We start from the raw sequence: 27,774 nt of genomic DNA on the forward strand, positions 1-27,774 counted from the left end.
AAAGAAGAATCTGACAGCTGTCAATCAAAAGCCCAAACTGGCCAGGCTCCCAGCAGCTTTGCTTATTTGTGGGGAAAGTAAACACTAAAAGGTGCTTACAATAAAGACCTGTCATAGCATTAGCATTCTTAATAATATTTAACAGTGCTTAACTCCTAGTTAATTGCGCTTAGGGAGAGCTGGTCTTTCTGATCCCTTTTAATACATTACCTGCATGTCTATTCCAACGGTGTATAAACAAAATTATTATTGCCGGCCATATAAAAGTACAGCATATATAATTATGTGCAACACATAATGCTTCCTAATTAACTATGTTACTGGTTCATATATTTGCTATCACTATTTTTATTGTTGGAGTATTCTTCTACACATAGGAGAAATGCACTGTAAGGGAGGAGGTCTGCTTGAGCTGGCAGCAGCCTCATACACGGTGTTTACATTTCTCTATGGCATCATGGAATGATGTCTGGCGACTGCCTACGTCTGTGTTAAGTGCACACTGTGATGCTCACACAACACCAGCCAAATCGTGCAACGGTACAGTTCTGAGAGTGCATCGTCATCACTGAGTGATACATGACTAAGAGGCACAGAAAGAGATCCCTGCAAAACTTCCCGAGAACAAGGGAGGAATGAAGCAGAATTAAAATGTTTGTGCTCTCATTTGCAGCACAAGGGACATCTTCCCTGTTGTGTTAACATGCTTGCCAGGAACCCCACTGACTGCACTGAGCTGCAATTTGCCAGTCCTGCTTCGTGACAACACACTGCAGAATAAAGGAGGAGCAAGGGATTTCTCCCCCTGAGTTCTCTCTCATGCTTCTAAAATTTAAACAGAGAATGCCTTCAGACAAGGCTTAAGCATTTAAAATGAAGATGTTTCTAAATCCTGTTCTAATAAGAAGGAAAAAACCCACAGTGTGCCTATCTGCAGTGAGGGGGCTGTTCTGAGTGAGGGTCTTCTGTGGAAACCAGGAGAAATGGGGTTTTTCTTGCTGATGCAGGTGAGTGGGGTGCGGGGGAGACACTCACTTTAAAATTCTACAGGGCAGGCAGACAGTGTAGATTTGGAACCTCTAGTGCAAAGGTTCTCAACCTGTGGGGCGCAACCCCCTTGGGGGTCACCAAACAGATACCTTGCATGTAATTTACATTATGATTCATAACAGCAAAATTACAGTTTTATGGTTGGGGGTCACCACCACATGAAGAACTGTGTTAAAGGGCCACAGCCTTAGGAGGCATGAGAAGCTCGGGCCTGGCAGGAGTCTCTAAATCCCAGGCAGAGCCACCCTTAGGGGAGGGCACTCAATGTCTGAATATGGAGGGTGAAGCAAGTTTAGATTTGCCTTATTAAAGATTGCAGGTGACGCATGCTGTTTCTGGAAATTCTGTGTGATTTTATTGCGAAATTCTTGTAAGAAGTCACAATCTTAGAGGAGTGCTTTCCTGCCTAGTCTGGTGCCTCGAAAGTGTTGCTAACACATGAGTCTGTTCTCAGGCAGAGAACCAATGCCAGCTAAGTATCTGAAAACTACAGTTGCCTACAGTTGCAATAAATATGCTAATAAATGGACACAAAAAATACATACAACTTAGACACACATAACAGTGTACATGATTTTCATGTCATTATCTGTATTATCTTATAATTACAGCTCTTTTTTTTTTTTTTTTTGGTTTTTCGAGACAGGGTATAGCCCTGTATAGCCCTGGCTGTCCTGGAACTCATGCTGTAGACCAGGTTGGCCTTGAACTCAGAAATCCGCTTGCCTCTGCCTCCCGAGTGCTAGGATTAAAGGCGTGCACCACCACCACCCAGCTATAATTGCAGCTCTTAAGGGAGCTGGAACTAAATGCCATATCTTTGGAAATTGTTTTTAAATAATTATTTACAACATTATGGTCTTAGAAATAACTTTCATTTACCTTGACTCGGATATCCAATTCCAGATATTTATTTAAAATCTTCTCTGATTCAGAAGGGCTGGAAGCAACATCCAATGTGGTAGCAAGAATGGGCCTGATTTCCTGAATTGACATTTCCACCTTGGGGAATAGAGAATATATTGTAGTCTTAATAATATATACTTATGTAAAGGAATGTAAATATAAGGAAATATTGTTCCATACATCACCATTGTATTTTAAATGTCTATCATTTTTGTGTAAAATAGCTTTAAATTTTGAAGAATTTCATATTTTTGATAATGCTGATCTTCATATGATGCCATACTGGTAAGCTATAAATATAGTCTTTCACTGACAGCAATGACTACAAGCTATCATCCCTGCATCCCCATGAAGAGCTTTTCTATATTGCCTACAGAGGATGATAATACACTTGCTAACATATTAGCAGAGATGAAATCATCTGTATGTTGAATGAGACCAATTTGCTGGCACACCTAAGCAAGCATTCCAAACGGAGGTGTTAGACTACCCTACAGACAGTTGTATTTAAGGCTGGGGAGCTCTGGGAAATGCCCTGTCTAGACGATAGTGAAAGCAGGGACCTACTTGAATCATTTCACTGATGAGTCGAGGGAATTGTGATTTGATCTTTGGTTCACAAGAACCAGTGACTAAGGTGACCCTGGAAGGGCTTCATTCCACTCGAGTTATTTCCTTCGTCCCTTGCTTTCTATGGAATGCACACCCTCCACAGCTAAGTCAGCAATCAGATAAGAAGCAGCCATTGTTTAAATTCCCGGTGTGTTTTCCACAATCACCGAATTAGCTTGACTCTCAAGCTGCTCCTGTGATCAAACTCTCTCTGGACCCAGGCAACCAGATACAGCTCACGGTAGTGAGCTACCAGGTCAGTAACAGAGGGGACAACCCAACAAGGATGCTGAATAGTGCCAGGTCCTATGAATTCTGTTAACTCTGCTCCTATATGCTCAAGTATATCAGTAGGTTGCATCGAATACAAAGATGGCTGAACATTTGAGACCCAGCGTCTACAGCAAGGCTCACTACCACCGTGTCTTCAGCGGATAGGAAGCAAAATGTTTCCATAGAAAGCTGCTGATCTCCCTGCAGAGAGGATTTTCCCGTGAGTGCTTTTATGTGGATGACTGTGTCTCTTGCACTGGTTTTGTTCAGTCAATATGATGATGACAACAGATTTTTTCCCAGAAATACAACCCCCAAAACTGTTAATAACTAGCTGGCTATCTGAAGTCCTTCTGGTCAATTGTGCCATTATGATGAAAGCTAGCATGTGACTTTGCTCAGAGTCATACAAACCAGCACTCCCCACTTTTGGTGCATGTCTGATGTGGCTAACACAGAACTATGGAGAGTATGTGTGTATATATATGTGTGTGGGGCTGGTGAGATGGCTCAGTGGGTAAGAGCACCGGACTGCTCTTCCGAAGGTCCAGAGTTCAAATCCCAGCAACCATATGGTGGCTCACAACCATCCGTAATGAGATCTGATGCCCTCTTCTGGTGTGTCTGAAGACAGCTACAGTGTACTTATAATAAATAAATAAATCTAAAAATATATATATATATATATGTGTGTGTGTATACATATATATACATATATGTATGTGTGTATATATATACATATATATATATATGCACTGGAATGGCAGACAACATTAGACATTTATGATTGGCAACCTGGGGCAGAGGTGAATTACAACTGTTCACCCCATTATAAGTCCTACTATGTAATATAGAGGAAGTCTAAGGAGATGTGCCCCACCCTCCCACAGTGCTCACAGTTGGCACACCATCCGTGAACACCAAATAAAAGGTGTATATATTCTTTTATGAAACTACCTTCCTTAGGTAGTCTTCTACTGATGTTGCTAATTGCTGTTTCTTGCGGGCAAATTCCTCATGCGCTGTACACTGTTCAGTGAGACAATCCACTCGGTTCTGAATGTATCCCATCATCTCGTGGATTCCTGTCACCCAAGAGCTGAATGGAACAAGCCAGTGGTTAGTTCACCTTGACCTTGACTTAGAAGCCCTGACTAGAGGCAACACCTGAAAACAGATCTCTCCTTTCATGGGCAGTCTGAGTTGGTGCAAGCTACTAGCTACTGTTTTCAGATAATGGAAGCTATCACACTGGCACAGCAGACAGCAAAGCCACAGTGTGTTCCTTTGTTTAAGGTCCGTCAGTCTTGAGGGAAGGATGAATTATGGCTTCTGCAGAAGGTCTAATCTTTTCTAAAGGTTTACTTTTTAATATTTCTCAGAGATACTTCCAGAATCTTATGGTAAAAGGCACAGTATGTTTACCAAGTTTCCCTGGGGGTATCATTTAAAAGCTTCATTTATTTCAAGATGCTCTTTGAATAGGAATGTGAATCAGCCAATTAACAAAGCATTTGCTAACCCAATAGGGTAAAATATTTATATATTTTGTTCTCAGTGGTTATGAATGCTCAAGGCTATATTCACTAGATAAATACCTAGTTATCACTAGCAATTAGATATCAAATATGCTTGTCAGTATTTCATCTTCACATTATCATTTTTATAACCTGTGTTGACCTTATGAGATGAAGGTGACATGGGGGCTCATAAAAGGACAGGACTTTCAAACCAGCTTTGAGTTGGACTCCAACTGCTCCCATTGCAGAAATGGTCACAGGCTTCCTAACCATTCCTAAGATTTCACAAAGCAAGAAGTATAAGGAGAGTGTGGGTGGACTGAACACAGCACCTTGCCTGCTATTTTAGAAATCTAAGTCTTTAATTTTCCCCCTCCATTTTCCTTCAACCACTAGCAAAAGTTAGCATGATAACTCTTTAATTATCCTGGGAGTTATTTTAGTTTTTTTTCTTTCTTTCTTTTTAATAAAGATCTTGGAGCAAGGTACAGATTTCAAGAATTTGACCTCAGACAATTCATTTATGAGTCAGTAAAAATAAATTAGTAATGAAATGAGGACAAGATCAAAAAAGACCTGGGGGTATAGCAATGTCCCTAGAATGGTTGTAAAGATGCTTCCAAACAGAGTCACACTTGGATGTGCCTGGGGTACAGCAAGGGTCCCAGACAAGAATAATTGTAAAACATGACATAAATCCACTATGAGAGTTATTGTTCCTGGTATACAATGTTCCAGGCACATTTAGAACAATTAGTTTTATAGCTCAGTACTTATATTCAGTGAAGAAAATAATAAAAAACACCAGGAGACTTTTAGAACCAGTTCTTACTGACAGAAACTATACTAAAAAGGTCTTTAAAGTCCTGTTGTCCTATGAGTAATATGTTCCAAGTTTTCTATAGAATACTGAAATTTAGAATGAGAAAGATAACGGGTCTCTGCAGCACGCTGGGAAAGGCACAGAGGAAAAGGTAACGGCAGGGACTGGTAGACATGGAAAGAGAAGGGACGGTGGTAAGTGTCAGGAAACACCATGGCAATTTGCAAGTTATTGGTAAAACTTGTAATATAGAATTGTAAAAACATCTGTGCCAGCCAAGATGAAGGATGCTCACCTTCTACTTCCGAGTCACCCCCACCCCCAGCATGCTCCCTGCATCCACTACAGTTAGGCATTTGTTTGCTCATCACACTTAGAATCGACACCTCCAAGAAGGAAACTGGAAAACAACTATGAATTTTGAATGGGCTACTCCCTGGGGGACAGCAGTTGTCAGTTAATAAGTCCAGTAAAGAAAGACACTATTCACACTACTCTTTGGTCCCCAGCCAGCTTTGTGTGAGTTCACATGTGTGTATGTAAGTGTGTGTATGTACATCTGTGTCCATGTGTGTGTGCATGTTTGAGTGCATGGTTGTGTGTGTGCATGTGTGTGTGTGCTGTTTGTCTGTGTGCATGTGTATGTACATGTGTGCATGTATGTGCATCTGTGTGCATGTGTGTGTGCATGTTCATGTGAATGCATGTGTGTGTGCATGTTTGTGTGTATGCATATTTTTGTGCATGGTTGTGTGTGTTCATGTGTGCACATGTGTGTTTGTATGCATATAGGTGTGCATGTTTGTGTGTATGCATGTGTGTGCATGTGTGTTATAAGGTGTGTACAGGTGTACACACGTGGAGGCTGAAGGTCAACACTGTCTTCCTCAATTGCTCTTCACCCCATTTTAATTTTTTTCCTTTCACTAACTTGCTCAGTCACGGAATGGCAGAAGCAAGATTTTAGCCTGGGTATCTGATCTTACAGTCAATCCCCCCCCCAACCCCCCCCCCCAATCTTCTTGCACTTTTTCTGAGTGTGGAACACATGACATAAAACATAGTGAAGTATTTTTCTCCTGGCGTTCTTTTATTGACTGTTGCTGACTTGCATTCAAATAGATTGACCTGGTTGGCAAGCTCTTTTGAAATTGGTTGTTTTCTCTAGATAAAAGCTATGCCTGCATGTAGTCTGGAAAATGGCCACTAGAGGGATGTAATACCTTGTTCAAATTGCATGTCTTGCAAGTCCTTCCAGCACAGAGAACACAAAATAAGAAAACAAAACCCAAAACCAAGCATTTCTTCAGTAAAAATATCACCTTCGCAAAACCATAATTTTAATTTTGACAAATCAATGCCAATAAAATAGGATCTGTTTGTTTCTGATTTTGTTTTTCAATCACCTAGGAGATTTATTTGTTTCTTATCAGGCACTGTATCTATTGTGCTGTAAATTCTTTAAGGGTAAGGGCTGGTGCCCGACTTACTCCTATAATCCTTGTAGCCTTGAGCACATGGTCTTATAATAATGCAAGGTTAATACATTTTTTAAAAAGTTCGAGACAGAGTCTCAGCTCTCCGAGCCTGACCTCAATCTTTCCATGTAGCCTGGGGACCTTGAACTCTTAATCCTCCTCTGCCTATCTCGGGAGTTCTGGGATTACAAGCACACACTGCCACTGATGGTTTATGGGATGCTGTAGAGCATACTTTCTAGGCAAGCACTCTATCAACTGAACTACATCTCTAGACCAATTAATGTCATTTTAAAGATCAATAAAATAGAGTCTGATCAACATTTAAGGAAAAAAGAACACATAAACTTAAGGAGTGAGAAAAATATGTGTTGAGTAGCCATAATAAAAATTTCAAGATCTGCACACTAGTACAGTGGTGACATAATGATTATGTTAGCAACCAACCACTTTCTGATGGGGGGGGGGTTATAGAGTCTAGAGCGAGAACCTAACTGTTTAAAGAACATGGGGTCAAACTACATTCCAAATACTTACATACTTATGTTCAAACTCATAGATTAGTGCTGCTCAGAGACTCTTCCTTTTGTAGTGGGCAGTAGTTCGTGTAAAAATTCCTAAGTGCTCAAAGTAGAAAGAATAAGCAACTGTGGAGAGATTTGGAGGGACACCAGCCCGTCCGGCTCAAAGGACATAGATGGGGTATAGAGAAGGCAAGAGGCAGAGGGTGGAGAGGGGTGCTGTAAAGCAGGTCTTTAGGGCCCGGCATAGCTGTTGCACTCAAACTCTATGTAGCTGTCTTTACCGGCATACAACCTACATAAGAATCCCTGATACTATTAATGATATTCTTATGCTTGCAGACAGGAATCTAGCATGGCTGTCTTTTGAGAGGTTCCACCCAGCAGTCAACTCAGACAGATGCAGAGACCCACAGGCAAACATTGAATGGAGCTTGGTGACCCTTATGGAGGAGTTGGGGGAAGGGGATAGGAACTCCATAGGAAGATCAACAGAGTCAACTAACCTGGACCCTTGGAGGATCTTGGAGACTGAACCACGAACCAAGAGCCTACACAGGCTGGACCTAGGCCTCCCCACACATATGTAGCAGATGTACTGCTCGGCCTCCACGTGGGTCCCAAACTGGAGCGGGGGCTATCCCAAAAGCTGTTGCCTGTTTGTGGGATATGTTCTTCTAGCTGGGCTGCCTTGTTTGGCCTCAGTGAGAATGGGCCTAGCCTCACAGAGACTTGATATGCTGGGGTAAGGGGATACCCATGGGGTCTCTACCATCTCAGAGAAGAATGGGGAGGGATTATGGAAGTGGGGATCAGTTAGGGTGGGCAGCAATTGGGATGTAAAGTGAATAAATAAATATGGGGGGGATATTTGGTCATCACCATTTCTTCATGCAAGGGATAGATAGAGGCCTTATGAGGTCTCACCTCCTACTGAGGGATTATGGGTAGTTATGGGGTTCTGGGGAAGGTATATCATTTCTTCAGTGGTACAACCTTTGATAAGTGGCCCATGGTTTCAGTAACAATTCCCTACTAATGCTCATGCAAGCTACCATAATTATATTCATCAGGTCACAAAAAAATATCAAAGTAGGAGAGAGCCTCATGGGGGAAAAGGAGTTTCAGTTAGAGATTAAGGAAGGGGAGATACAGTAAAGAGAGCAAAAATAACCAAAATTCAATATACAACACATGAAATTCTCAAAAAAAATACAAACTTTTTTTAATAAAGGAAAAAATAAGATATTCTGAAATCAGAATTTCTTAATTTTCACAGTAACAGTATCCCGTCACCTGTGGATAAATGGCTGCACTTTAGATCACTTGCAGACATTTTAGGCCATCAGGGATGCCTGGTTTCTTCTTCCGTGTGCTGGCACTTGCAGCTGGGTTTAAGCAATCTTAACACAAATCGTTTGGTTCAATGTGCACATCTCTCCTCTAATGAAGCTTTCTGAGGACACTCTGAGTCACCTTGCTCCCATGAGAATTACTATCCCCTCTGTCCCACTCCTGTCTGCACCACAGATTCATTCCTTGGGCGGAGAAATTGCCAACCACCCTGCTTACTCAAGCCTTTCTCTCTGTCCTCAAAAGATTGCCTCTCTCTTATTGGATACTAATCTCTTCCATTTCTCATTCCCAGCAGGATTGTAATGATAGTACCTGGCCAGTTCCTAATCCCAGGGCTCCCCGTGACCCCGTACCCCTGCATGATGTTTCCTTACCGAGACCTTGATCTGTAGATTATAAGCAGCCCAGATGCCAGCATTTTTCATTTAGAACCTTCCATGCTGGTTCCAGACTCTTACAAACCCTTAAAGCACAGATAGCATACATACTGGCAATGCTCTCCAGCGCCTTAATAGTAAATGACTTGAACAAAGGAGCATCTATGATTCCCCAATTTTCTAGCCATTCTCACAGGAGTTGAAGACAAATGAAAAGAATTTTATCGTTCTCAAGGAACAAGTGCGATTACATTACAGCCGCATTCAACTAATGGTGGAACTCGGATGGATGGTGACTTGAAAGAAATCTGATTGAAGCCAACCACGGTGCCCGGTGCCCCGTAACTGAGTTCCCACTCGAAAGCACACTGCCTGTGTGCGTCTGCTGGGGAAGAGAAAAGGATGGCCAGTGGGCTAATGGTCTGTGACCCTGGACTGCACTGGAAACATTGATTGACCTTTGGGTTTTCTCCCTGAGAAAGGATTTGTTGGTGCCTGTCAGCAGGGTGAGCATGAGGCCTGTCAGCTTATTCCTGATGCTGACTTTGGCAGTCCAGTATCCCAGATGTTCAGATGCGTCAGATGCGTCAGATTGAGAAGTCTCCTTCAGGCAAGTGTTAGAAGCTCCATCATGGGGGCATTTAATCCTGTATTCATTAAGTCAACTGAAGGGAAGGAGGCGATAAATGTTGTTTTTTTTTTCCTTCAAAAAGGAAAGACATATTGACTTTTTGCTTTCCAAATAGACTGTTCTGTTTACTGTAGGGAAGCAGTCACCCTATCTTTGCATCTGTCGCAAGCAGGGGCTGGGGGAGGGGAGCAAATCCCAAAGTTAATGCCTTCTAATGATTCACGCTAGAGCATGGCACGTTGCTTTCAACCCTTTCATAAATTACTATTGGCAGCCCATCTGGATTAGGAGCTCAACCAGATGGTGAGCACTTGACAGCTTACTCTGTCTCTGCAGAAGGGATCAGCTGACCAGAATTTTCTTCTGTTTATGGCAAATGACACTTGGAAGGTGGGGGAGGGGAGAGATGCTCCTATCTTTAGCTTGCTGCTCCTTTTAACAGAGACCGGAACCGTGTCCTTGCTTGTTTGCGACTGTCTTCATTTTGGAGGAGACACTGTATCTCCTTTTCAGCTTTGCTTCGAAAAAGTGCTGTTAAAAGTATGCTTGCTTTTGCTGATTTGTTATATATTTCCGATACTTTCCACAAACCATAGAATACATGAATGTGCAAACATTTTGTAGATATATAATCATAAATGCCTAGAGAATAAGAAAAAAGTAAGTGAAGCTAAAGTCACAGACTTCTGAGGTTTGACGCTAATGGATGAAGGATTGATTCATTATTATAAGACTGTGAGGATCAACATATGTGTCCCATGAGACTAATGTCATAATTGGGATTTTACATGAACTCAAACATGGAGTTCTCTTTTAAAAAGCAAACAGAAAAACACTGTAGCTAACAGCCAATCGACCCTGATCTGATTCCAGAAGCCCGAGTCTGTACTGGAGGTGCTGAGAATCCCAGAAGATATCACTACAAAGCCAGTAAGAACCAAGAAGCAAATAAGGAGAGAGCAAAATAGCCAAATGCCAAAGAACCAATCCCATTCCAGCAGGTGAAAGTGTAACCATTTTCCAGATGAGCAAGGCAAGGCAAGGCAAAGCGAAGACCCTCAGCGAGCAGAACAGAAATCCATCTTAGCTCAAATGAAGGAAGCGACCTGAAGAAAAACACACCCGAAGCCAAGAGAGGCAAAGGGAAAACCATCCCTCAAAATGGCAGAGCAAGAGACCCAGTAACACACAAGCCCCCATACATACATGAAGAGCTGCTGGCGGCAGTCAGTGGCTTCTGAGAGAGAGGGAGGATGTGGTTTCCTCAGGGGTAAGCCCCTGGGTGGGTTATCCCATCCCAAGTGGTCAGCCACTTGTACTGTGTACATATGTGAAGGTGTGGCATGTGAACATGCATGTGAACAAAACTGAATGGAGTCACTAGGTTGGTTGTTTATATGTATGAATGTCTGTCTATTTGTATGTGTACATCTGTGTGTACATGTATGTGTATATATATATATATATATATACATGTAACAATATTAATTATAGAAGAAGAGGTCATGAACTTAAAAAGCAGTGGTGGAGAGCAAGGAACATGGGGTTGACTTGATGTAGATAAAGCACTCACACAAGAAATTCTCAAAAAAAAAAATAAAGGAAAAAACAAGAACAACAAAAATACTCAGAAACAAAACAGACTGTGATCCAAAAAATAATTAAATAGAAATACCATTTATGGGAATTTCAGTTACTAACATTCAGAAAGATCAATGGGTAGAAACAAAGGTGAATGTAAGAAGAGAGAAAGGCAGCCAAAGGGAACCATGAAGGGCAGTCTGCCAGACAGACTGACAGACTCCCACAACCTTTCAACAGAAAGTGCAGAAGGGAGAAACGGGAATCATATGAAAGCAATATTCAAAAGGATGAAGCCTGAAATTCCTTATGCGATAGGTTTTGACAAAATGGCACAGCAAGAGATAGAAGGGTAAATTCACATATTTGAGATCGCTTGGAACATATATAGCTATACTGTTATGTATCTCCTTCTAATACGTTTCCCTTTTATATTTCTCTCACCCCCAGCACATAGTGTTAGGCCACACATTCAACTCAGGGTCTGTGTTTACCTACTTACAACTCTATAATTACACAGTCTTCACAAAATTCACTTCCATGTTGTCCCATGACATGCCTGCCCTTAAACTGGCCAAACATTTTTCTATTTAAGGGAAATGCAGGGGTTATCTTCAGGTTGGCATTACTCTGACCAGTAGCAGTATGTTGAAGACCCCACTCATAAGTGCTTCTATATGCATCCTCTCCTTGAAAGGTCAGAAACCTTGCCCTGCATGGTTGAGGGGTTCTCTTAGCTCAAGAGGTTTAGGAAGAAAGGATAGACAAGAGGAACTCCCTGAGCTAGGAGAACCCCTCAATCATGCAGGGCAAGGTTTCTGACCTTTCAAGGTAGCCTCCCTCAGCTGGTTCTGCTCTTCCCCAGCTATTTACCCACAACATGATTCAGGCAACTTCACCACATCATCATTGCCATCAACATTATCCATCATCCATCATCCATCATCATCATCATCATCATCATCGTCATCACCATCCATCACCATCATCATCATCATCAGAAAGTAAATTTGTATTAGAATGACTAACTTGTAGATATTTTGTGAAAAATAAACTGATAGATACTCTTTTAATGTAGTCTAAGCTTTGATACATTCTATACTAGGAGCTTTAGAACAAACAGAAAAAAAGCACCCAACAGCCTTAACGGTGTTTGTTAAGTGGTAGCAGGTTGAGATGGCAATGCTGCCGTTTACTCAACAGCTTATTATAGACACAAAGATATCTGAACAGCAGCTAAGTTCAAACTCTCCTAAGAACTCAACTTTGTAATTTCCCAAATTTCAGTATCTGACATTCACCACCTAAATATATCATCAGACTCCATTAAGTTAGCTTTTGTGTGTGGAGGGGGTGGGAGGGGGGAAGGAGATGCATGCAAACGTAAACAAATCTGCTAGGCAAGAGAAAATGTTGCTTTTTCCCCCCTGTGGAGGGCTGGCATTGCCTTTGTTTTCCACTTAAGGTTAAAACAATACATTTCACTATGGTGTGGCTTTTCTCTGATGTCATGCCTGCTCCTGAATAGTTCAAGTTATCTCTGATAAAAGCATCCAGAAAGGAAGATGAGCGTTTTTTCCTTCGGTAGTTTAACTCTCTAGACAATATCTTCTTGTGATGGAGGTGATACAGGACAACAGAAAGGACGAAGGGATGATCCCGAGTAGCCGAGTCAGAAGGGAACAAAAGGGATGGCTGCGAGAAGTGGGGAGGGATACAAAGTAGCTGGTCTTCTGGTCTTCTCTGCTGAAGGTGCACTCTCTTCCCTGCAGTTCCCTCCATTCTTCTAACTTCACTCTGCCTACTCTGTTCTCAGTTCAGAGTTATGGCTCCCTTCTCTGAAGTACTGGGCACCACAGCCTCTGACCACATGGGTCCTGTTTTCTAGAGCACACATATTCAGTGTGTACCTTCTTGACTGGATGCCAGTAGGTCCTTATAATTCTGAGACACGTTTATGTATCTTTGTCTAGCCTTGAGGTCACAGCCATTTTCTGCATGCTCAATACTTTTTTTAAAAAAACAAACCAAAGAAAAGTACAGAGAAAATGGAGCCCCAGTTAAACCTAGACAGAGATGAAGTTCTCCTTGAGCATGCTAGAATAAAAGAGAATCCACGGCGATGAAGCAACCAGGCTCCTTGTGACCAATGGAAGCTGAATTACAAGAGGAGAGAGACCAATAGTTAGCAATCTAGTGGGATGATTCAGACAAGCAACCCAGTCCTTTGCTGCTATGGGACACATACTGCAGCAAGTTGTCAGACCTCTCCGTACCCCAAATTCTATTCTGCAAAACAGGGACAATGATGGATCAGGTACACGCTGGAATGTGATCGTTAAATCCATCAAGTGCTACATAAAGGATAGGGTTTCCTGTGGTGGCTAATGGGCTTGTCAACATAGTTCCCTCAACTCTTGCCATGTTTTGTACTCTCCCCTCCTCCTGTCTACTTCTCCTTCAGTGGCACTGTCCTTTCTGATGCAACCCTGCTGCTCTTTATCAGGTCTGCCTACCTCTCAGGGATTTGCATGGGTGCTTGTCTGGGCCAGTCCTTCCTTGACCCCAGAGCCTGAAACAGTCCCTGCCACACAGTTGCTAATCTCACTTATGGATTGACTTGCTGGTTGGCTCTTCCCACCAGAATGCAAACAATATGAGGACAGAAGTGGCACTAGATGCTTGGTACCACCTGCTTTACAAAACATTGAACGTGGTATTGGAATGAAGAAATGAATGAATGGGCTAAATTCTGCCCAAGTTTTGTTATCACCTGTAGTAACATCTAAGGTGTCGGTAGCCAATATAGACAAAAAACTGAGGGGGTGGGGTGGGGAAAAGCATAATCTTAATTAACTCAGTTTTCTTCCTACTCTAGGAGGTAGAATTTTTTTTTTAAATTATATGAAAAAAAGTCACATGCATTGGATCAAGGCAGATGACACTTAAAGTTATTATGCAGAAGCAAAATATCCAGCTAAGATGTTACTAACACATTTAACTTCACCATGATAAGAGAGAGTGAAATGTGATACCATCTTTCATGCAGGGATAGAAACTGAGCTAATAGATGCTCACATATAACTCCTAAGTGGATGTTAACAGACAAGAAAGGCAAATGAATAGTTCATGAGGTAGCCTGGCCCCACTGTGTGTTTTATGTTTTGAGCTCTGAAGCGGGAGCTGCACTTAGAGAAAGAGACAGAGATCCCTTGCTCCAAGCCATCGCTGTCACCTAAGCTTCAGGCTGAGCACTTCCAACTACCCCAGCTTCCTGTGGTGTAATTCCAAACACTGTGTGCTAGCAGGCCACCTTTCCTTAAGAATGATGCCAATCATAGCTAAGGAGTAGGTAAGGGGGACCAGAAGCCGAGGGCTCTCAGCCTTGCTGTGAGTCTAAGCTCGGCTGTTATCATATTCTATTATAAATAACTTGTGTCATAGCTGCATGCAAAGCAACACACACACAAAAATCATAATGCAGTGTCGATTAGCCATATGACAGATGTTTCCATCTAAAAAGATTAAAAAAAAAGCACTCAATGATCCAGAATTATCATTAGAATGCAGGTTAGATTTAGCAGAATCAGACAAATATGGGCATTACCACTGTGCATCCTGTGAGGCTGCTCGGTTCAAACGCATTTGATTCCAGGATACGAAATCAGTGTGAGTCGGTTCCCTAGGATGGGATTCTTTACAGAACAGCAATGAAATACAGCTCAGATGTATCCAAGATGCTTTATCTCAGATAAATACTGACAGGTTCAAGTGAAGCTCAGAAGAAATGGCTAACTGGGGTGCCTATTGGGATACCAGTGTACCTGCTGGCCTCAGGGCACACTCAGTACCTTTGGCTCCTCCCACTTGATCTCTACCCTAAACATCTGCTCCTCAAAGGCCTCCCTTCCCCAGCTTCTGCTTCTGGTCCCATAGAAGCCTATCATTTCACCCATATGCTCTCTTGCTCCTCTCTCTTCTCCATCTTCTTGGTTCCCTCTCTCTTCTCTTCCCCCTCCTCTCTCTCTCTCTCTCTCTCTCTCTCTCTCTCCTCTCATGCCTGGTTCAATTTACTGATCCTGTTTAGTCTACTGCTTTTTCTCCCTGCCGTGCACTCTTCTGGATGCCTGTGGCTGTAGTCTCCCTCTCCCTCAAATCTACAACAGAAACCTCCCCAACCTTTACATTGGAGCAGTCATTTCCTCATTTTATCCAAATGTAAAACTTCTGAGGGTTTTTTTTTCTATCATCAACAGTAAAAAGTTAAATAACAGGGACTCTGAAATTTCTACCTGCTGATATTCCAATTCTAAATTCTGCCTTTGATACCTGACGAAGAATACTTACCATCTGAAACTCAACACCAACCTTCCTGTCTAATTTAAGTGCATGTCACTATTGTAGTCACCCTGCTGCAGTTATTTGGAATGGCCATACGGCTCTTAGTATTTCGCTCTGAAATCCCTTTGTACAGATTTTTTTAAACTAAAGTAATTACATATTGGGTGTTTTCTATGTGCAAGGAATGGTGTTGTGTTATCCCATCTAAAATATTAGATGGGAACTTCCATTTTACAGAGAAGGAAGGAGACTCAAAGAGTTAACTTTAAAAGCCACACCATTATCCGGGCACTCCCAATGCACACAGCCCAACTCCTTGAAGTGGGCTTCAAGAAGGCTTAGGATTCTGGTCCATGCCATTTTGGAAGCATCTGCTAACAGCACTTTGTGACCTGGTATGGCTATATGACTGGTTCATGTAGACATTTTACATGTTCAAATGTCTGTCTGTTGTCCTTGCTATGACTCTAAACTCTACCTTCACTCCAGAGTGGCTGTGGCTGGTAAATTCCTTCTTGGAAAACTTCTTTCCTTTTCTGGGAATCCAGGTGTGTGGAGATGGATCAGATGGAGAAGGGGATGGAAGTCCCAGGTGGAATGTATGGAACTGACGTCAATAGCCATGCTGTCCTCTGGTTTGCAATTGAGATTTGGTTTCTAATGGGCTTCTATTTTGCATCCATTTTCTGAGTCCAAACAGTGTTTTGCCAAAAGACAATTTCTTTTTACCTTCAGTCCCTCCTTCGAAATGAAGGTGACACTGATCCAAAAGTTGCCACTTCTCAGGGTAAGACAGGTACTGTTATGAAGCAAGCTTATATGTCTGAGATGCTGACAGAAACATACTCCAATTCTCTTTAAAATCAAGCCAGGTTGGTGTTAATTTAATTTTCTTTCAATGGTTCTAACTACCAGGTTTTTCTATTAGACCCAAACTATTTTCTGAAAAGAGAAAACAATAGATTCCTCTTTGGAAAGTGGGGGAAATATAAAAATCAAGACTAGGAAGAATGAGGGAGACAGAAAAATTGAAGTGGATGAGTAAAAAAATATGCAAGCCACACTAAAAACAAAAGGGGAGGAGGGAGAAGAGGAGAGGGAAGAGGGAGATGAAGTAAAAGCACATCAATAAAGAAATTAGGTATCAAAATTAAAGTGTTTCCGACCAGAGCAAACCAGATATAAAGTTTACCAGTGAAAACCTTTCTGACTCTAGGAATGAAGCATCAACCTGAACCAGAAAACTCAGTGTCCGAGGAAGAAGCAGTAGTGAAACTTGCCACTGGCTCTCAAGTGACTGGGAAAAGACAAATGTGTGAGCCAGAGAAGGGAAGCAAAGCCCCAAGGACAGGGCTGGTGCCAGCTTCCCGACTGTGGGAAGTTTCTAGATCGGAGCTCAGAGAAGTGAGATCCAAGAGCCCAGAGCTCTTGCTGAATTAACCATCAACCAAAGAGCAGGCATGGATCAGACCTAGCCCATCCCCACAACACCCACACAAGCACACATATGTAGCAGGTGTACAGCTCAGTCTTCATGTGGGTCCTCCAACAACTGGAGCAGGGGCTATCCCTGAATTTGTTGCCTGCCTGTAAAGGCTCAGTGTGCTGTGGGGTTGGACAGATATACTGGGGTGTGGGGGAGGGGGTATCCTCCCTCTCAGAGGAGAGAGGGAGGGGAAAATGTGGGGAGCTTTGAGAGGGGGGAGACTGGGAGGAGCAGGGGCTGATATTGCGATGTAAAGTGAATGAATGAATGAATGAATGAATTAATTAAAAAGAAGTCAAGATCAGTCTTCAGAGAAGCTCAACACCTAGGGTTGGTGGGATGGAATACCAGGCAGGAAGGGACAACCCAAACCAGAACTCCAGAGGTCAGGAGAGGGGGATCTTTGGCTGCATTTTCATTTGTTCTCACCTGAGGAATCTTCCCAAAGTCAGAGAGAATAGTACAACCAAGATAGCCTGACCAAGAAAGTAATACTGGCCAAGACTGTGAGACCCAATGATAATGGCAGACTTCAGCCCTTACTCTAGTCATCATATGGCCACACTAACATACCAGTGACTCTTGTATCTTACAGTCTTCTGCATGACTCAAGACATTTACAAGGAATAGACATGGATCACAAGGGGAAACGAAGCAAGCAGCAGCTGCAGGCACACTTGGGCCCAGATGCTGCATGTCTGGGCTCTAGTCTAATGGAAAGTAGCCTTACCTGGATCTGGCCCAACCCCTAACCCAAGACAAGAACCTACAGTTGTCTTTGGTAGTTATGCCCCTGTGGAAAAAACGGTTTGCCCTTGTCCTGGCTTCCAGTTTTTGGCTCTTGCTGGGAGACCTTGGATTAACTCTAATCTCAGTTTTGCACGTTCCCATAGCAACCATTTAATCCCCAAATCCAATGCCTCTGTCCAGGTCAGACTGTTTTCTGGAAAGAAAATTCCCATGCCTAGGCTTCCACGTTTGCTATGTAAAACATATCTGGAAGAACAGACCAGGAAGCTAAATGGAAACGAAACCATGTTTTACCACACCCTACCTGCTTCATTCCTCAAATTGTGTTCTGGAGTTTCAAGGATATCGCAGCTAGGGAAAAGGAGAGCTGGGGTCTCACCTCTCTGGACAAATCTATTTCATCTCTTCATGTTCAAAGGGAAGTACTGCCTTCATCCCTTCCTGCCTGATACCTGCTCCAAGAACTATGCCACCTTCCTGTCTTCAAATCCCCACACTTCCCAAGTGTGTTCTTTCTCTTTCTCGATGCCCCTTTCTGCCCTCAGGAGCAGCCAGTTCTCAGCTCATCCTCAGGCATGCACTGAGCATGCTCACTGAAGTGCTCCTCCTGGCAGAGTGCCCAGGAGCACGGAAACTGGAGCCTGTGCCTTGGATTCTGACGCTGCCTCTGCCACAAACTGGCTGTGTGGTCCTGTGTGTGAGTTACTTAAAACCCTGTACCACAGTGACCTTGTCTGTGGAAGGAAAACTCTCTTAGTGTTTCGTAGGGTCACTCTGTGGATTAAATGAGATGATGTCCCTAAAGCCCCTTGGCACGGTGCCTGGCACATAGCAGGCTCTCACTCAACCGGAGCTTTTGTTATTAATAGTTACCTTTTATGTGGGGTTTTGCTCGGTGAGATAGCAAGGTCAAAAGGAAATGACAATTCTGGAAGGTTGTTTGTTTGTTTGTTTTTGTTCCTAAAAAGGAGAAATGGAGCAACAGAGAAGGCTCATGAACTGGGCGGGGTTGTGGGGATGGGGGTAGGGGGAGGTGCCAGCATGTGCGAAGCTCTGTTTCAGAGCCCCGCCCTGTTTAGTGTTTCTCTCTCCCTCTTCAGACACACGCAGAGACAAAGCTTTAGCATCTTTAAGTCCTCAGGCTTGGGTGAGCAATGCTGTGTCCAGAATCACTGTTGAACATAACTCAATAGAACCTTTTAAGCCACATCATAATGCAGTCAAACATCAGAAGCAGAAAAATAAATAAATAAAAGCCTTCGCGCAACTTTTTTTTTTTTTTTTGTATCAGTTTGTGGAAACTGTGAAAAAGCTTGCTACACTGGGGATAAAACAGACTTTACTCACCGGCAGGAGTCTACTTGGCTGATTAAGGTTCGTCCCTTTTGCAGAGCAGTGGCTGTAGAGTCTTTAATTTCTCTGTGTAATTCCTCATGCTTCGCTGCCAAGACAGGCAGGCTTAAACCCTCTGATTTAAGGAGCTTAAGGTAAGCTTCAACTTTTCCAAGTACATCAAATGCCTGCCCCCAAAAAAAAAAAACTTTCATTTTCTGCTTTTTTAGTTTAAAACTACATCAATGTGTACATGAAACACTAGCGATTAAACCAGGCCATTCAACTTAGTAGTTTGATCATAGCAACAACAACAACAAAAGTCTTAGATCTGGAAAACAGCAGTTCAGTTCCCACTTAGGGAAACTTATAGCTTAGTCCATCATAAATGTCAACGTCATAAAGTTACCAGAATCAGTTATATTGAGACGATATCTGTATGACAGAGATAGCTAAAATGGTATGACATTTGGAGAGTCGAATTGGTACTTTGCATATTTTATACTGTACACATACAGTGGATGAGTTATTAAAAACTTAGTAGCCTTTCATGACCTGAATATCTCTGTAGTAAGTCTTAAAGGGGAACTTCCTGATGAGCTATGCTTTGAACCTGAATCCCTAGAGAGAGACACTGAGAAAGTATTACTATCCTTTCCCCCTTTGCCTTTAAAACATGACCTTGACCTATTCGATCCAAGGCATCTGTATGCCCACAGGAGGGGATTATAATACAGTTATAGGATAGCACAAAGAGCAGGAGCAAAGTAATAGTTTCTGATATACTCAATATCAGATATATAGAAAAAATGTAGCCCTTTCAAACCAAGGCCTCCATTGTCTTACACTGTTTTCTTTATGTGTACACGTGTTTTGCCTCCATGCATATCTGTGTATCAGGTACATGCCTGGCACCTATGGAGACTACAAGAGGTTGTGGGGTCACCTTGAACCAGATGTTTGTGAGGTACCATGTTGGTGTTGGGAACTGAATTCCAGTCCTCTGAGAGAGTAGTCAATGCTCTTTACAGCGAGTCATCTCCCCATCAAGATATTGTCTTAAAATAAGATTTTTAAACTCCATTGTTTTCTGCATTGGCAGACAGACCGACCAACTGCCCAACATAGAAGATGGAGTTTACAAAATTAACATGAAATACAAAGGAACTGTTTATTGGCTATCGAGGCTTAGATAACATGAAGATACAGAAGCACTGGGCTAGAGGGATGTCTCGGCAGTTAAGCAGGCATGATGTTCTCACAAAATAACTGAGTTTTGTTCCTAGAACCCACATTGGGAGGCAGACAACCTTCTGCAACTTTAGCTCTAGGGAAATTCGTGCCTTCTTCTGGAAACTACAGACATCTGTATTTGTATTTATGTATCCCCCCCCCACACACACACACACTGCAAACAACCTAGAAGTAATAAAAATAAAAAGTTATAAAAGGCACATAAGAATAATAAGGACTAATTTTAAAAGATATTTTAAAAAGATAAAGCAGAGTTCAGTCTTTGCAGGTCTCCTGAGAGCCATTTCTGACCTCTGGCCTGGAGAGGGGATGAGTAAAGTGAGTGAAGGAAAGGTTGAACATCAAGAGAAGTCTTCTCTGGTCAGCGCTAATGGAGCCTCCCTGCTCAATGTTCTATGCCCCTCTGAAGACCACTTCTATCATAAAAGGTGGATAGTACCCTGTAACACCAGGTAGTCCAGCAAGCACCTTGAAGTCTGGCCTTTCCAGATTGCTAAGTGGGAATCCACGGAGTTAGACAGGGGCCCATGAGAATGGAGTAGGGATACCCCACAGAAGACTGTCAGGGAGGATTCCAGACCGTCGAGACAAGAACGGGTGGGCTAGTGGAGACCTGAGGGAGGCAGCAAAGTGGGGCTGAGTTCATTCTCATACTAGGCAGTTTGAAGACGTCAGCCTTGGAATTGAGGATAGAACATGTGCCCCAAGTGCATGGCCAAAATTCAAACAGAACAGAATTGGAATCGACAGAAATCTCTCAGATACTCTTTTATATTGAGATTCTCTTCTTCCTCCAATGTCCTCACATCTTTCAGGTTTGCTCTCTTAGTCACTTAAGCCTTTTAAAGAGACTTTGATACCCAAGAATCCTTTCTTACTTGATCATGTTTCTCTTGCAACTGGAAGCAGAGCAAAGTACAGCGGTATGCTGATATTAGCGAATGTGGTTTTTATGATTTTCTGGATCCTCCCATAGCTCGCTGAAGCATCACTGAGGAGCAAGCTCTGTTTCTAGGGTATCAATTTTATTTTAAATTTGGGGTTGTTTATTTAGGATAAAAATGGTGCTTCTTGTTAATCAAGGATAAGGTTTAAAGTCAATGCCTAAAGCAAACTTCTGGTGGCTAAAATTACCTTGGATTCCCTTAAATCCCACTTAAAGTTTAAGGTTGGTGAATTTGCTACACGTTATATTTACACTTTGGATTGACAAATCTCAAGCTCCACCAAGGGAGGAGATAGTTGGAGAGTCTGCATGTAAATGTCAGGATGTAGTCTCCTTTCTTCCTTTAAAAAAAAAAAAAAATGTCGAAGTATTCTTCTACAAATGGAGGAGGGATGAAGAATTCATGGTATCTCTTCTTGGTCACAAAGCTAACCCCATTCTGTTTTAATAATAAGCCATGCTACACTCATTGTTGTTTTGAAACTTAAAGAAAAACAATGAAAGTAACTAAGAATGAGGGCAGATGAGCAGTACTCGGACACTGTTAGCTGCTGTTCTACATTTGGATCAATCAAACAAGTCTTTAAAAGAATCTCCTAGCCGGGCGTGGTGGCGCACACCTTTAATCCCAGCACTCGGGAGGCAGAGGCAGGTAGATTTCTGAGTTCAAGGCCAGCCTGGTTTACAAAGTGAGTTCCAGGACAGCCAGGGCTATACAGAGAAACCCTGTCTCGAAAAAACCACACACACACACACCACACACAAAAAGAATCTCCTAGCTGGGTGCAGCTACCCGTTACCTAAATTTCATCCTATGTGGCTCTCTCTGTGACTCTGTCCCAGCCACTGCTTCTCAGACCTCCACCATGGTATCATCTTCATAGGAGTTAGAAGCTAAGATGGCAAGGCTGTTGGATGCATGTGCAATGTCACTGTCTCTTAGTCATGATGCTATCTATAATAAAGATATGACTTCTGAAATGAATGAAGATAAACTGAAGGGCCAGATATGCACTAAAAAAAAAAAGAGCCATAAATCAAAAGCAAAGGTAACTCATTAGTTTGGAATCAAATGAGCCAGATTTTCTTGCACAGTCTCTTCTCAAATAGATCAATTGTTAGGAATACACTGCACGATTTTCTCTACATAATAAAGCAAATAATAAAACTATGACAAGTTAAAGGAGATGACAGGTTTCTTTTCACTAGCTTAACACAAACATGCACAGAACACCTTAGAGTGAGGCGAGAGGGATTCTAACAGGAGTTCCTTATTTAATGTTCTAGTTGGATTTTTGTTGTTGCAATAAAACAAGACCAAAAGCAACCTCTGGAGGAAAGAGTTTATAACATCTTAGAGATTAAAGTCCATCATTGAGCGAAGCCAAAGCAGGAGCTCCAGGCAGGAACTGAAGCAGAGACCAAGGAGGAACCCTGCTCCTCGCTTTCCTTGTTGAGCAACCTAGGATCGCCTGCCCAGGGATGGTACTGCCCGAGGTCACCTTGATCCTCTGACAACAACCATTAATCAAAGGAAATGTTTCAAAGACGTGCCTGTAGGCCAGTTTGGTGGAGATAATTCTTCCACCAAGGTTCCCTCTTCCCAGATGACTCTAGTCTGGGTCAAGCTGACAACTAAGCAGCATACTTAGTTTTAAGCATAATAGGGATAGTTTTGTAGACACCAAAATAACAGCTAACCCTTTGGGCTTTAAAAAGAATTCTTCTTTCAAAATTAAAAACTCTCTGACTGACTGAATGATATGCAACATTGCTTTCTCTCCTTCCCGTGTAGAATTTGGTGAGGAATCCATGTGCCAATTCCAGAAATGATCCAAGCATCATCCTTCCCATTTCACTCCTCCAAAAATAGAACAGACTGCTCTCCTATGTACCCGACCTGTAGGGAACTTGATATACTGGACTCTTTGTTGCAAATACAATACAGAAGGTCTTCCTTTCAATAAGAACACTGTGAGTCTCATACAACCTCTCGGAATTAAAGTCTCCTCCCCCTTGGCCTTTCTGTTCATAGCCCCCTGTTTCTTCAAAGCCTTATATGTCCAGGTTGAATAAGCATTTATGAGTAGACTGGGGGTGGGGTGGAGAGAAAAGCACCCGGACAGCATTCTCTCCTGCTGGGTCCTAGTCATCTGAACCATTTCACGGGCTAGCCCTCAATCCCTCCACACGAGAAGACAGGTCAGATCCTTTGGGCCCTAATTTGGAAAAGATTAAGGAACTGCTTGGCTTTTGTTCTTAAAAGAGGCCAATAAAAAAAAAAACCTTTCCTGTTCACTGTGAAATGTAGACCCGAGGTCAACTGCAGCGAATCAAACATAGATGGTATCTCGGAATGGCATGGTTTATTCTTTTTAAATATCTAAAAGAGTCATGATTTAAGAACCATGAGCCATCCAACGTAATTCTGCTGCCACACTGGTTCACAAAGATGCTGATAAATAACAGCCTTAGATTTTTGACTAATAAATGTAGAAAGAGTCAAATATTAGGCAACAACAAAATGGCGCATCCCAGAAAACATCCAAGGACACAAAACAGTTTCAGACTAGAGCTTCTGATTCCACTGCCTTTGGGGAGTCTCAGTTCCTCTGGGTGGCTTATATAAGGACCCATGGCTTCACTTTCCTTCCCTAAGCAGCACCTCAGATAACTGCTGGTGGCTCAGGCTGCTGAACTAACTCATGATCAGGACATGGCCACAATTGTTCCAGCTTGCAAACCCATGAAGAGCGGGGGGCCGGAGGAAGGTGGATTTCAGGTCCTCCTTCCCAACTCTCCACTGTCCCCACGGGCTCCTTACTTCTCAGTGTTGCTCTGTTGCCCCACTCCTACCCCTACAGTCTTGGGGTGGATGAGTCTTTCTATTAAGCTGTATTTAAAGGTAGTTGTTGCTCGTCAGGTTTTCCCCACAAGCTGAAAAATACTGGAAAGGAAGCTTTAAATTGAATGCATGTATCAACAGCATTTTATCCATAGGAGAATGAAGGAAATTTACATATTAGCATCTTAGTCTTCCTGAGGCAAATTCATCTTACAAATGAAATGAGACTCATTAAGTAGAACTTTAGGTATCTCGGGTCTATTCACTATGTTTTTCTTTAATCTTAATCGACTTAAGTGATTTTAGGATGATCTTTGTTCTATTAATATGGGAAATCATGTATGAATCATTTCTGTTTTTATCCCTTCAAGGAATATACAGCAATATCTATGGACCATAGATTCAACTATGTGCTGCACATAAGATTTGTCACATCAGAGTGGCTGAAGCAATGTGAAGTGCATATGGAATGGTAGAGCTGTGGCTAGCACTCAGCAAGTGCTCAACTGTGCACTCACTCAGCAAGCACTCAGCTCTGCACTCACTCAGCTGTTCTATGCACTAACCCTGTATCACTTTACTGAAATGGGCTGGCAATCCTGTAAGAACACAGAATTCAGATTTCTGTTTTACAAATGAAGAAGATGCCCAATTCAGGAAGGAGTGAAGTACATATCGAAGCCATGCAGTTAGTAAATGTGTCCTGCCAAATCCATGCCCAGTCTGGCTCCAGGATCCACCATGTTATTTTAGCAGTCATGCTAATAAATATTTCTAAATTTTCCTTAATATTCTATCATTTCTATTTTATACTTCAACTATACCCTTAAATGCATATAAAATTCATCACCAACCCTTAAAAAATATGGAATGATATTCTCTAAAGTAGATGGAGATTGTTTGACTTATATTTGGAGAGGAAACTCAAGTTCAAAACCTAAATCAATATGCCATATAACCAGCTGTTTATTCAGTCATACAACATAAAAATTTTGAACACTAGGTGGCATACAAAGATGATTAAGACAACCTCTCTCCTGAACAGTGAGAAGTATGCCAGGAATAATAAGGAATAAACAGTCAGTACTGCCTGGGTGTTTGGAAGGGTGATGCATGTGATATTTTCTTTCATATAACTCGACTTAGCCACTCAGGAATGACACAGAAGTTGCGCTGAGAACCTGTATTCTTTGGACATCGTAGTAAATAAGATTTTTCCCTTTTAAATTGATCTTTTCCCAAATATAATATAGTCAATATAATCTGTTATGAACAATAGAGTTTAGTGTTCTTTGTTGTATGAACTTTTCCTGGGGAGATGGGAATGAATGTCTACTTATACTGTATAGGACAGACTAAAGTAGATTCACTCAACTAAATAAATTTACTAAATCTACTAAAGTAGATTTCCAACCTGGGAAACCAATGAGTTTGTTGGGCTTATTTACAGAACATGGTCTAGGAGTTACATATAGGAGCATGGGTGACCACAAAGCAGCCACCTCAATGGAGAGTCTTACTGCAGCATAGATGGCAACCTTCCCATAGCTTAAGAGATGGACTCTTCCCTTCACTTAACTTGCTGCACACACTATATTCTCTAGCTCCTCCTGAGATGATGAGACTATGTGCATGTAGGGGCAAATTATATTATCTAAGTAACAAAAGCAATGACTGGAACCCCAGGTGAGTGGCCAATGACATTTGTTTCCTCTACTATGAGAAAATATCAACAACCAATAGGTCTTGTCTTGACGGTGTCTTACAAGTAGCCACAGCAGCTCTGGAGAAGTTAAGAGCTCTCATGCTCAGAGAGACCTAGTCTCCAGCAGATCAGCCACTCTACAGTTTGTATTTAGTGCTTTCAGTGGCTCGAATAATTAATTAGAAGGCACCAGACTGTTTGGGTAAATACACAGTGAGATAGACATGCTTCTTAGCCTCAAGGAATTTTAATTGGGCAAAGAAAAATAAATCTACCGAGAAATGACTGCCACAAGGCTGAATATGTTCACTGCCAAAAAATATCTATAGTCGCGTGGAAGAACACATGGAAGGACATCCAGTGGACACATGCATGACTTAAAGGTCCACTGACAGATTTACTTACTATTAATTACTGGAAAATTACTGGAAAAAATGCTTACTGGTAAGTAGGAGGAAAATGAAATATCTCTATTTGTATTTGCAACACTGGAGGTAGAATCCAGGACCTCACAGACACCAGGCAAACATACTACTATTGAGTCGTAGGACCCCAAATTGAATATCTTGACAATCAGATGATTACACCTGAACCGGGTTTAGGGATCTTGTGATGAATGATGTTAAAGACTTGCCACACTTTTCAATCAGGTATTTATTTAATACTTCTGTACTAACAGTTTGCCCACCTTCATTGACCATTTGCTAAGGTTGAAACAACCTGGCCTCTGAGCTTTAAAGTCAAAGGTTCTAACCCACATTCATTATTCTCTCGGAGGGACAGAAGGCAGGTAGAGTAAATGAAAATATCATCATCAATTATTTGGGTGAGATTCAACTTAAGATAATCTTTTCAAGTTCTTAGATATTTTTCTTATATATTCTATAGTAGATGATATATGATAGCAATATTATGCATTGTGTGTACACTACTATACATTGTAAGCACACACACACCCCTCAATGAACCCTGGCTCTCTCTATTGTTTCTGACACTCTTCACATCTGATCTGAGTTGTATCCCTCCACACCTTAGGCAATGACTTAGTCTATGCCTCCCAAGTATGGCTGGCTTTGCATCTTCCAGCATTTCCCCCTTCCTTGTGTGTCATCCTTCCTAGCTCCACTCAGTGGTTACCTTCCTCGATACATTTTCCCTGACAAGGTTCTGGTCGGTGCTCCCCACTGCATTGGGCTTAACCCATCATGGCTTTCCTACTGTTCACCATTCTGTCTTATAAATTACCCATGAGGGACCAGAAGGCTGAGACCGTGCCTGTCACTGGCTTCACTCAAGCACCCATCTGACCCTGAGAACCAGCAGGAATACCATACACTATTCAGGATGTAAGAAGCTAGATGGGAAAGCAACTGGTCTAGTTATTTATAAGAGAAAAGAAGTGGCTTTTTAAAATAGGAATCCGCGGGGCTGGAGAGATGAATTGGTGGTTAAGGGCCTGTGTTGCCTTTCCAGAGGACCGGAGTTTGGTTCCCAAGGATCCATGTCCAGCAGCTTACAATTGCATACAACTCCAGCTCCAGGGGATCTCACCCCCCTTTCTGGCACCTGCACTCATGTGCACACACACACATACACACACACACACACACATACACTTACTTAAATCTTTTAAAAAGAGGACTCTGAGACACAGTGCTCAAGAATTAAACAGCTAAATCTAACTTTTAAAAAATACTCTAACAATTAGTATAATTTCCAGATTTTTATTTACATCATTTTAAGAAATTCTTTCTCAATAATATTTTTTTAGGTTCTCTATCTGGGCATGTTTCCTCTTTGAATCTGTTCAATAATTAGACCATTGTAATTGTTTTCCACCAATGTGCTTAAAATGCATGTATTTTTAAATGGTAAATGAGGAATATGTAAATGGAAAAAGTACAGCAAATGTCATGCTTAATTATTTTGCTTTTATGTCAAACAGAAATGTGGCTTCAGGCACTACTGTCTTGTAATTGTTTTGAAA

The 27,774-nt window shown here is 42.0% G+C and overlaps 1 protein-coding gene across 1 annotated transcript in view; it reads right to left on the minus strand.

The window, feature by feature from the left end:
* The window catches only part of Ccdc141 (coiled-coil domain containing 141), a 164,163-nt gene that overhangs the window by 49,568 nt on the left and 86,821 nt on the right, over nucleotides 1–27,774 (minus strand). Inside the window, exons 9-11 of the mRNA XM_029474525.1 lie at nucleotides 19,053–19,225; nucleotides 3,799–3,940; nucleotides 1,933–2,052 (exon numbers count right to left, since the gene is read on the minus strand). Coding sequence (XP_029330385.1) covers nucleotides 1,933–2,052; nucleotides 3,799–3,940; nucleotides 19,053–19,225 — 435 coding nt within the window. The remainder of the gene's footprint in view (nucleotides 1–1,932; nucleotides 2,053–3,798; nucleotides 3,941–19,052; nucleotides 19,226–27,774) is intronic.

Source organism: Mus caroli, chromosome 2 (assembly GCF_900094665.2).
Source record: "Mus caroli chromosome 2, CAROLI_EIJ_v1.1, whole genome shotgun sequence".
Classification (NCBI taxonomy): Eukaryota; Metazoa; Chordata; class Mammalia; order Rodentia; family Muridae; genus Mus; species Mus caroli.